The following is a 12,036-nucleotide window of genomic DNA, read 5'->3' as shown; positions in this document are numbered from 1 at the left end:
TTTATCTGAAGCCTGATAATTGGGAATCTAAAATCGAAATTTGCATAGATGGGGCTGAGCTCCTGAATTTTTTACAGATATGAGACTTGTGGCAGTTGATAGAGCTTATCAATGACTATTTCAGGTATAAATTTGATCAAAATCGTTGGAGCCGTTTTTGAGAAAATCTCGAAAAACCCTGTTTTTGACAACATTTCAGCCGCCATCTTGTATTGCATTTGATCGAAAATGTTCGTGTCGGATACTTATAGTGTAAGGACCTTGAGTTCCAAATTTCAAGTCATTCGGTTAATTGGGAGATGAGATATCGTGTACACAGACGCACATACACTCATACACACACACACACACACACATACCCAAAAACCACTTTTTGGGAATCAAGGGACCTTGAAACATATAGAAATTTGTAAAGGAAAAATATAAGCAAATGACTTTGGTACCACCCTTGAAAAGCAAGATGCAATTTGTGAAACATTTTCAATAGATGTTTACTTTTCATAGCTCTGAAAATAATTTTGGAATATCTTATATGATAATAATAATTATGTATTGTATGTAGTCTAATGATATCAAGTATTACTGTATAATACTAGTGATTTTTGAAACAATCAAATGTTTGGACAGCTTGGTACGGGCTCGATGAATGTAATAAAGGTTTAGAAAGTAATGATAGATTTTGCTTACCATGAAAATGCTTTATTTAGGGATGATTTAGAGTGGCTGAGTGACCTGGATGTAGAAATTCAAGATCAAACGGTACACCTACTTCAAGTGTGATTTTGTTTTTCAATTCATATTCTGACAGAGCCATTGACTGGCAAACATTTCTTCTTTTTTCCTTATTATAATTGTCAATAAAAACAATACAGTACTTGTTAGTGTATACTTTTTTAATGTTTTCTACCCAAAAATTAAGGTACCCCAATTTGTAAATTTCTATACGTTTCAAGGTCCCCTGAGTGCAAAAAAGTGGTTTTTGGGTATTGGTCTGTGTGTGTGTGTGTGTGTGTGTGTGTGTGTGTGTGTGTGTGTGTGTGTGTGTGTGTGTGTGTGTGTATGAGTGTATGTGCGTCTGTGTACACGATATCTCATCTCCCAATTAACCGAATGACTTGAAATTTGGAACTCAAGGTCCTTACACTATAAGTATCCGACACGAACAATTTCGATCCAATGCAATTCAAGATGGCGGCTAAAATGGCAAAAATGTTGTCAAAAACAGGGTTTTTCGAGATTTTCTCAAAAACGGCTCCAACGATTTTGATCAAATTTATACCTGAAATAGTCATTGATAAGCTCTATCAACTGCCACAAGTCTCATATCTGTAAAAAATTCAGGAGCTCCGCCCCATCTATGCAAATTTCGATTTTAGATTCCCAATTATCAGGCTTCAGATAAAATTTAAACAAAAAATTTTGAGTGGAAAAGATTAAGCATAAAAATCTCTACAATTAATGTTCAGTAACATTTTCACTTTAAATTGAAAATATGCACGAAATTCGAGAAAATGTTATTATTTCAATTGCAAACTGTTGGCAACTGTTGATTCTATTAAATGATTCACTATGAAGAGATAGCAGACCTCGTATGTCTCCAGCGTTATTGTCCTGTCTCCAGCTGGCTCAGATCTTTGTTTATAAGTAGACTTGAGATGCGCGGGAACACTAGCGTCAGGTGATCAATTTTCATAACGGCAAGGAAAGTTGTGTGAGTGCACCACACCAGATTTTATTATCATGTGGCTTGCATTTGCTGAATTTTTCAATCGTTCTGTATTTTGTTTTTGTTGGTCCCAGCTATTGATAGCCTATGGTGGCACACCATTCAGCCGCTATCCTTGATTTTGAAACTCCTGAGAGGCCAAAATACGTTGTTCCGAGTACGTTTGACGATTGGAAAAATAATTTCAATTATTTCTGAGAAACTTTCTCGCTTCAACCACCTACTTATCTTTTGAAACAAAAAAGCTCCCAGTATCGAGAATTTCATGTTTTCTGCTTGAAATGTCTCGACATTGACGAACATAATCATTAATTAAAAAATAACTATAGGTCGGATAAAAATTATCCAGACACCAATAGAAACGAGACATTCTCCCCGTTAATTTGATATAAAATTATTACGCATTACAACGCCCCATGATTCTGAGAGAAGTGATATTCAAAAGAAAAACAAATTTTCGCGTTGTTACCAATTTTATCATAAAAGTAAAATTTCCTTTTGATCCTTCAACCCTGAAACTTTTCTAGCACTACTAGGATATCGGGGATGATATTCTACATCCAATTCTGACGTTGAATTGAAAATTCGAGAAAGTTGCAATTCTACACGATTTGGCAACCCTGTAATTTCTTGGGATGGAGGGCCAAGTCTCAACTTATTTAACACAAACCATAGAAACAAAATCTGAAAAGAGCAATAGAGACACTTACATTGAACACGTGCACTTGCTGGTGGGGTTTAGTGTGAGCAGCCACAGACAAGTCACAACGTTTTTCCTATGGCTCTTTCTAGATTTTGTTTCATATGAACGCGTGGTCATGGATGGTCTCGCGTGCACTTGCACATACGTGCATCATACCATAATGCAACTATTGAAAAATAAAGTTGTAAACAAACCTGGGACATCAGCTTCAAGATATTTGAAATTTATATGCAAGTGATGATAGGAAGGTTGGTAGTCTATGTATATCATCAGTTTTGATTCTTCAACCTTGTATTTTTTATTGATCGCTCTCTGAAATTACAAGTTAAGAATTAAGCGTTAAAAGCACAGATACCAAGAATAAAAAGTTTTAAAAGTGATTTGATTGTTGTAAGAGCAATATAAAACATAAACAATAACACTAGGCAAATTACTGGTTCACAAGTTACTAAAAAAACGTTTTCAGTTATTGAATTACCAATGAGCCTAGCAAATTTGATGTGAATATTGTATCGAAATGATACAACTACAAGTTTATGCTTGAATGAATCCATCCATGATCCATATCAATAACATAAGGATCACTTATATTATACATATTTATGACAATTATATTTCTGAAAGTTATGAAGCAGTCATTTTCATCAAGGGTAGGTTGGTTACACACAAAGATATACAGAAATAAAAGATGACAATGATTTATGAATGAAGATTAATATGCTAAATACATGTAGCCTACTATGTTTAGAATCATAATGCAAAAGTTATGCCAACCTCACAGTGAGGCAACTCACTGACATGAGTGTCTCTAAATCAATAATATGTAGATATCAGTTAAGAATATTTGCTCCAGAAGGAGAATCACATAATTGCCGGTTTTTTATTATAACCATTACAATAAGACGTATCGAGGCATGTTGGCAATACTTACTGTTGCTTTTTCTCTGATGTTTTTCAAGAGTAGAAGATGCTCTGCAGTAAGATCGCGTAAAGATTTTATGTTTTGACGATGGATAATGGCTACAAGACACAAGTTTAAAATTTCTTTTTGGTTCCATTTTGAATCAGTTAGTAGAACAAAACCAACATCGGGATTCGTATCCTCGAAAATAATTCTGTCTTGATCTGATTTATGATTCAATATGTCGCGTACCCACTGAAACAAGTTTGTAAACATAAATAGGAATTGAAATCACATCAAGCAAAGGAAGACTCTTCAATCAAAAATAAAATTTCTGGAAAATCAGAATAAGCTTTCAAATGTTTTTTTTTGCATTCTTAAGCTGGGTTTACACTTAATGAACACATATGTTCATCATGTGTATGATAAGTTATGTTCAATCGAATAGAATCAAAAAGGATTAAGTTATTAACATTTTGTTAATAACTTTGGAGTAAACGCAGCTTAAAGCTGCGTTCACACCAAAGTTATCAACAAAATGTTTATTTTTCCGTCATTATAAATTCTATTAGGTTGAACGAAACTTGACAAACACATATGCTCATCATGTGTATGATATGTTATAGGTTATGTTCAATCAAATAGAATCTATAGGGACGGAGAAATAAACATTTTTTCAATAACTTTGGTGTAAACGCAGCTTAACAACATTAGGCTACTAAATTCAAAATTGTTATCACTAGTCCACTATTCCCAAGGAGTATTCTCGGACCAGAAATATGACCATATATGTTCGTGACATACATATACCTTTTGGACTTCATTACAACTAAAATTTGAAAAATGAATAGTACAAGCTGGACTTTGTTTTCTTCTTTCAGATTACAATATCTTCTACTTGATTAATATTACGGTATTGTTATAGAACATTTTAATAATTGTATTGATAAATAAAATGGTTGATTGAAATAATGCCAGGTTTAATCATTCGAACACGGTAAAGCCGGGTATGATTTAGTAGTGTGCATTACAATATTATCAATAGTAACTATGCATATAACCATATGTTCCAGTGCACTTGTAAAGCGTACCTGAACTGACCATATGTTCAGATGTCTTGACCGAGCTTAGTTAAATAGGACCAAAGTTAGTAGACAGAAGGTTGGTCACTCATCTATAGAATTTTAGTTGAAATGCAATTGGAGTGGGGGAACTGCAGCCGTGACGTAGGCTGTAGTACAGAGTAGGCAAAATATCGCATTCTTGAAAATCATACGGTGACGTATAGTCTTTATTCTTTATTGATTGATATAATAAGTATACATCATAAAAATGATAGGGAGAGGAAAAATAAGGTAACCTTGTGCTATTCCTCTCCCCAATTTAGATATGGTTACACATTGTCCGAAATAGGTTGAGTCTTGTAGCTCTTCACTTCACAAAATTTTCAGACCACTAATATTTTCAGACCACAAAGTAAATTTTATGAAATTATAAATTTAAAGTCAAATTATATAACACAAACATTTTCTGACATGCAAGCTTTCTGTTTCTGCCTTACAATAATTATCAAAACTTTTGAATAATACAAGCATTTTTCCATATAAAAGCAAAAACCCCACCTCCTAACTTTCCTTTTCAAACCCTCAAGGTTTCTTCATCTTCTAGGTCGTGTTTATAATTTGTAGTTTTGCTATACATCAGCTTGTGAATTTCGGGGATGAGATATTTTGATTCTCGTAGAACATGTGCTCAATACCAGCATGTGTTCAGTGCATTATTTATATGATCGAAATTTATCGGATTTATCGGGATCGGTTTATTGCAATGCATTAATTTTTCAATATTTTTCATGCGTTAATCTGAAATTATAATAGTATAACGTTGTCTACTAACGCTTTTCCAGCTTATTAACTTTTTCGTGTCACGCTTTTAGATTCTTGAAAAACTTTCAACTTCATTTTATTCATACAAGTTGAATGAACTTGGAATATTTAACAACATCATTAGAATCGGTGATTCATTCGCTATAAGTATGGAAAATTTTCAAGTTCTAGGTCAATCTTGAGGGCAATAAACGACGATTTATTTGAAGATACAGTGAATAAACTGTATGCTCAGTGTGGTTACTCCATCACATTTTTACTACACGTGACGTCACGCTGGCGTTCCCCCCTCCACTTCGAATCTTACACCTGTGAGTGATCAACCTTCTGTCTATTAACGTTGAAATAGGACAACATAAAAGTTTTATTTGTATAAACTTTTGATACAAATTTCATAGGAATGATCGTTTTGTTTCAATAACTTAAACCAACGATTGATTACAATGCTCTGACTAAGTTGTTGTTAAAGAAAGGTTTGTTTGATAAATTTCAAAAGCAATAAAGTTTGAAAAGAATTAAAAGCAATTTTAGAAACAAAAATCTTACCTTGATACTGGATGATTTGGTGGAAATAAAAGGCAATGTTATATTATTGTACTGATTGGGTGTCTCTTCAATTATATGAAGAGGTAGAGTCTCATATTTTTGAACATCTTCATCAGTAGCTGGGAATATTACTGTAGTGTTTATACCTGTTAAAAATTCTCTGTTGAAAAATAATTCACTACAAGCAATAGGCTATACTAGTATTTTCAATATTACCCATGCATTTATTAACGATTTTTAGTCCAAAATTGATCAAAGCATTAATTTAATACAAATATGTTAGTAGATTATACCCCAGGCAATGAAAAGTAATCACATAGGTTCCATGATTGATTGATTGATTGAGTACTTTATTTATGTAGATTACAATATAATAATATACTGGCTTATACACTTATATAAATTAGCTTACAATACAGCAAAATTTTAGATGAATATATAATATAGACTAAGAAAATAATTATTGAACTGTATATGATACGAAAAAAGCAATTTGTAACAACTAAAGATAATATTGTTATGCATCTACATAAATTGGCGGAGCTTTGGGCATACCAATGTCCATTCTTTGGAAAAAATATTCAAAATATCCTTCCCACTAATTCTCTACCAAAACGTTAATTTCATCAATTCAACTAAGGATTTATTTATGAATGGAAATATAGTAAAAGTTTAAATTAATATGAATATGCAAGAGAAAGAAAAACATAAAATTAATAAAGTAAAATAATTATATAGGTAGATAAGATCAAATCATTGATTAATACAATGGAGTAGGCTGAAAGTAGATCAGGGTAATCAACTTTCAGTAATATACAGAAGTATGCAGTGAATAATAAAAATATCATGAGTTTATATATATATATATATATAATATATATATATATAATATATATATATATACAATTTATTCTATAACAGGTTTATAGGTTTGTATTGGTGGGATAGGTGAGGGATGGTTGTCATGTGATCGTTCTAGGGCTGGACAGTTTCTGTCATTTGTTCCAAAATATGTTTTTTTTGAAGTCAGGATGAAGCTCGCTCGGCTCTCGATGGACCTGATAGGAACAGGAAGTGCATTCCATGCACGACAGGCACTGACTAAGAAGGATTTTGTGAAAATAGTAGTTCGATGATTGGGTATCCTTAAAGTACTTTCTCCGGTTCTAGTATGTGAAGCATCTATCCTCCTACCTTCAGAGACAAATTTGAAATCATCTTTAAAATAGTTCGGATTACCGTATTTCAAGATATCTCTAACAAGCTTGACTATTTGAAAATGTCTTTGATCGGGAAGCTTCAATGTTGAACTGGCAAAGTGAGCAGGAGTGATATGTTCATGATGTTGAAGAGACTAGACGAAACTTGACAATAATTTTGGCAACGCTGTAGTTTATCATTCAGAGTGACTTGCATATCGTTGAGAAAAGAATTACAATACGTTAAATGTGGGAAGATAAGAGATTGAACCAATAACAATTAAATGTTTCTAGGGAGGATATCGTGCATTTTCTTCAATGCATGCATGGCTGAGAATACCTTTTTACAAGTTTTGTTCACTTGTTCTGACCAGTCAAGAGTATTATTCATAATAATGCCTAAATTTTTAACTGAGCTACAGTAAGGAATGTCATTACCATCAACACCAATTTTGTGAATCGATTCAAGGTCAATATTGTTTATAAGACGAGAATATCAAATTATAATGGGTTGTGTTTTGATGGGATTAAGCTTAAGGCCATTTTTCTTTGTCCATTCAAATATCGAATTGATATATTGATTCATAATTCCAACTGTTTCATCTATTTTTGTTATGGGACAGCTTAAATAAATCTGAAGGTCATCTGCATAAGTATGGAAGCTGGAGAGCTTGATAATGGAAGAAAGGTCATTAGCATACAAAGTGAATAGGAGAGGGCCTAAAATTGAACCTTGTGGTACTCCATGCATAACATTTTTCCAATTTGACTTGTTGTCATCAACAGAAACACATTGTTTCCCACCTAAGAGATAGGATTTGAGCCAAACTAGAGAGTTGTAACTAAAACCAAGAATAGCTAACTTATTTAAAAGAACTCTATGATCAACAGTATAAAATGCTTTAGAAAAATCAAATAGGGTGAGGATGGTGCATTTTCTTTGGTCCATAGCTGACCTTATATCATCAGTGACACGAAGGAGAGCTGTCTCAGTTGAATGGAATTTTCTAAAGCCTGACTGAAAGTCATGAAGCTTACTATTGTTGTCTAGAAATTTTACAACTTGAGCATGAATGAGTCTTTCTAGCACTTTGGACAATGCAGGTAAAATACTGATTGGTCTAAAATCCTCAACTTTATTGAGTGATGGAACTTTATTTAGAGGGCGAACCAGAGCAAACTTCCAGTTTTCAGGGAAAATGCCTTCTTCAAGTGACTTGTTGAAAATGTATGTAATGGTTGGTAAAACAGCAAATAACATCTTCTTGATAAATTTAATAGGAATTTTGTCTACACCCGTAGCATTACTATGAATACGTTGAATTGCTCTGAAAGTGTCTTCTTCGGGGATTGGATGGAAATGAAATTGATCAGTGATTGGTAAATCTAAGTTTGTAACCTGCTCTTCAAGATCATCGATATGATTAGCAATGACAACTTCGTCGCGTTGGTTAGAGTGTGAAACGAAATGGTCATTTATATTATTCAATGGTAAGTCAATTTGTGGATTCGATTTCTGTTTGCCAAGCCCGAATTCTTTTATTCCCTGCCAAAGTGATTTAGAGTCTTGTCTATTGTTGGTCATAATAGGTATACATTGACTTTTTGGCGGTACGAAGTTTGCCGGGTAAGCTAGTCTACAAATGAATTTATGAGTTATAAAAAGTTAATGGCTACTGATATGGAGAATGAAAACCAAGAGGAGGAATTAATAACGGAATAAGTTGTGATTTGGTTGAATAATATGACTAAGATCAGAAAAGTATTTAAGAGGCTTATCCTTCAATTAATCGACTTAAAATGTGAATTTTTATAAATTTTACATTAATTAATTTGCTTAAACAAAATATCTTTGACCAATATTATCACGGTATTTATCTCAAAGATAGGTTGGATGTAACCTCTATTTACATAGGAGTCCTGATGCTAGTGTTGATATATTTGTTGAAAAGTTGAGTGCCTATCTCAAAGCATTAGAACCATTTTTGAACTCGCATGGAATAATAATAGGGGGAGATTTTAACATAAATATAATGAAAAAAGATAGAGCAGCAAATTGTTTTAATAACTTATTGAAGAGTTTTGGTCTGAACTTGAGGATTCTCTTGCCTACTAGAATTACTGAGCTGACGTCAACCTGCATTGACAACATTTGTACAAATTTTCCAGTCAATAAACATGAGGTGATTGAGTGTCATATATCTGATCATCATGCTGTTTCTATCACTTATAAACAGCCAACTGGGAGAATTGGTCGTTTTGAAAAATTCATTGCACGGAATTTGAATTGCCAGAACCTTCTAGAGTTGAAGAATAGATTAAAACTTGAGAATTGGGCTGATGTGTACAGTGAAAATGATATTCACCGGAAATATGATACCTTTGTCAAACTATTCTTGTATCACTTTGATATTTCGTGTCCTTTCAAAGAGAAAAAGATCTACCACAATAAGATAAAATGGATTGGTGAGAAAATTACAAATCTTAAGATTAATATGGTAGACCGTTATGAGGAATGGAAAGTAGACAAAACAACTGAAAAAAATATATACTACAAGCAAGCTAAAAGATTGTATAAAACAAATGTTGCACTTGCTAGAGCTTGTTGGTATAACAGAAGAATAGAAGCGGCCAGTAATAAATCTAAAGAGTCCTGGAAAGTAGTAAACGAATTTAGGGGAAAGGGTCAGAAAAAAGTTGAGAAGTTGATTTTGAGGAATGAGGACGAGACTGTTAAAAATCCTAAAAAGATAGCAGAGATTATGAATACACATTTTGTTAACATTGCAGAATTAATTAGTGATAGAATAGAGGGTGGAAAGAGGGCGCAAAGTGTGAAAGAGGCTGAAGTACAAAGTAGAATACTGAATTTTGTTGAAATAGATGAATCCACCCTCAAACACATAATCTCTAAGTTTGCGCAAAAATCTTCATATGGTTTGGATGGAATTAGTATGAAGGTAGTAAAATTCTGTGTAGAAGAAATAGTCTCGCCTTTGTTACACTTGATAAATTCTTCAATAAAACAAGGAATTTGTCCTGATGGCTGTAAAACAGCAAGACTCAAACCTCTTTTTAACTGATTTGAATAACTATCGGCCAATCTCTCTGCTTCAGGTTATTTCTAAAATATTGGAGAGAGTCATTTGTAATCAGCTTATAGATTACCTGGAGGATAACGACATTCTTTTTAATAAGCAATATGGTTTCCGCAGATCTAAGTCTACCAAATTGTTACAAATAGATTTCCTCAACTACTGTATTGATGCGATTGAGTCGGGAGAGGCGGTAATCACTTGTTTTGCCGACATCTCCAAGGCTTTTGACTGTGTAAATGTGGATCTGTTAATGAATTAACTCAGACTTCATGGTTTTGGAGGCTCTGCATTGAAATGGATGGATTCGTATATGACAAACAGGTATCAAGTTACAGAGATTCAACATGAAACTAAAAATAAAATAAAATTCACACGATCAAAGCCTAAATTGTTTCTGGGGTCCCTCAGGGTTCTATTCTGGACCCCTTGTTGTTCTTGATCTATGTGAATGATGTTGCAGGGTCGGTTCCCATTGAGAATCTGTATGTTTTTGCAGATGATACGACTCTGGTGACAAGAAGCCAAGACTTGAGAAAATTGGAAATTGAGTCCTATGTTAAGATGAATAGTCTGTGCCAATATTTTGCAAATAATAAATTGATGTTGAATGCCTCGAAAACAGATTATATCTATCTATCTATCTACCACAATACTGAAGAATAAATGTGTTTGCAGAAATACTAAGTTAAAGAAGGAATTTTGTTGACATCCACAAAGTTAATCAACTGGCATTGCTCAACAAACAAAAGCAATTTACTAATGTAATAAAAGCAAAAAACAAACCTCCATGTTTAAGTTCAGGATAGCAAATGTAAAATCCTTGGTCTTCGAGAAATTTTCTTTCAAGACATGATCCTGCTGTACAAATGGATTGAACTGCTTCATCGGTGAGCGGTGTCCTCTCAAATATCAAAATTGCTGTACCCTTTCTGTCAGTAAAATTTCCTTTGACAACTATTGTTTTCTTTACAGAATCCTTGGACAATACTTTTTGTAATGTAAATGTTGATAAATCATCAAAATAAGCCGGAATTTTTGTGCTAGCTGCGTCGGTTTTTTTGTTTCTCAAATGCCTACGAGACATCTTATAACATATATATCACTTACTTATTCTCCAAATTCATTACACAAGAAAATCTCACAAGTTTTACTTTACAAATACAAACATTAACAAGCAAATTCAACACAAATCACTTTACAATAATAATTGAGAAGTACTTTAGACGATAGAACTCGAGCGCCATTTCAGGATCACAGAAAAGGTACAGAATGGAGACTTGTAATCAAACGCCTATCTAGCCAATGCTTTTTACATGACGCAAATACTGGACACGTCACGTGACTAGGAAGTTCCAATCCTGCTCTTCTGCTTGGCTCATGGCAGTGAATGAGATCAATCGATCCGAATCATTAAAGTGATCCGAACCTACCATCAATACTATAGTGAGGTCCACGTTATAATGGCAATGGAAAAAGATAAAATAATAGTGATGCCGATTCTCTGTATAAATAAATTATATTTGTACACTGTCAAAAAAATAATTGGCATCGTTTTAGACCTAGAAAAGGATATTACCACCGGCTTTGTCAAATGATAAACAAGGATAGCAAAACCAAAGTTGATCAAATACCATATAGTGAGGTCCATGTTATAATGACAGTATTTGATCAACTTTGGTTTTGCTATCCTTGTCTATCATTCGACAAAGCCGGTGGTACTATTCTTTTCTAGGTCCACAACGATGACAATTATGTTTTTGACAGTGTAGGAACATAATTAATTAATGCAGAGAATCGGCATCGCTATTCTTCTATCTTTATCCACTGCCATTATAGCGTGGACCACACTATATTACAATGCGACGCTTCCTAACAAGATGGCGGTTTTTGGCGTCAGGGTACTAGCCAAGTTTCCATACTGTATGTATACTGTGTTAGGATTTCACGATTTCAGCGCAACGAGCTATTATAGTAAAC

The 12,036-nt window shown here is 33.5% G+C and overlaps 1 protein-coding gene across 1 annotated transcript in view; it reads right to left on the bottom strand.

The window, feature by feature from the left end:
* The window catches only part of LOC111058379 (transcriptional regulator ATRX homolog), a 133,146-nt gene extending 121,812 nt beyond the window's left edge, over positions 1 to 11,334 (bottom strand). Inside the window, exons 1-4 of the mRNA XM_039423809.1 lie at positions 10,843 to 11,334; positions 5,763 to 5,908; positions 3,361 to 3,585; positions 2,624 to 2,741 (exon numbers count right to left, since the gene is read on the bottom strand). Coding sequence (XP_039279743.1) covers positions 2,624 to 2,741; positions 3,361 to 3,585; positions 5,763 to 5,908; positions 10,843 to 11,143 — 790 coding nt within the window. The 5' untranslated portion in view covers positions 11,144 to 11,334. The remainder of the gene's footprint in view (positions 1 to 2,623; positions 2,742 to 3,360; positions 3,586 to 5,762; positions 5,909 to 10,842) is intronic.
* Between the last annotated feature and the right edge of the window lie 702 nt (positions 11,335 to 12,036).

This window comes from Nilaparvata lugens, chromosome 3 (assembly GCF_014356525.2).
Source record: "Nilaparvata lugens isolate BPH chromosome 3, ASM1435652v1, whole genome shotgun sequence".
In the NCBI taxonomy this organism is placed as follows: domain Eukaryota; kingdom Metazoa; phylum Arthropoda; class Insecta; order Hemiptera; family Delphacidae; genus Nilaparvata; species Nilaparvata lugens.
Note: the sequence above shows the minus strand (reverse complement) of the source record. Positions and strands in the feature narration are given on the sequence as shown.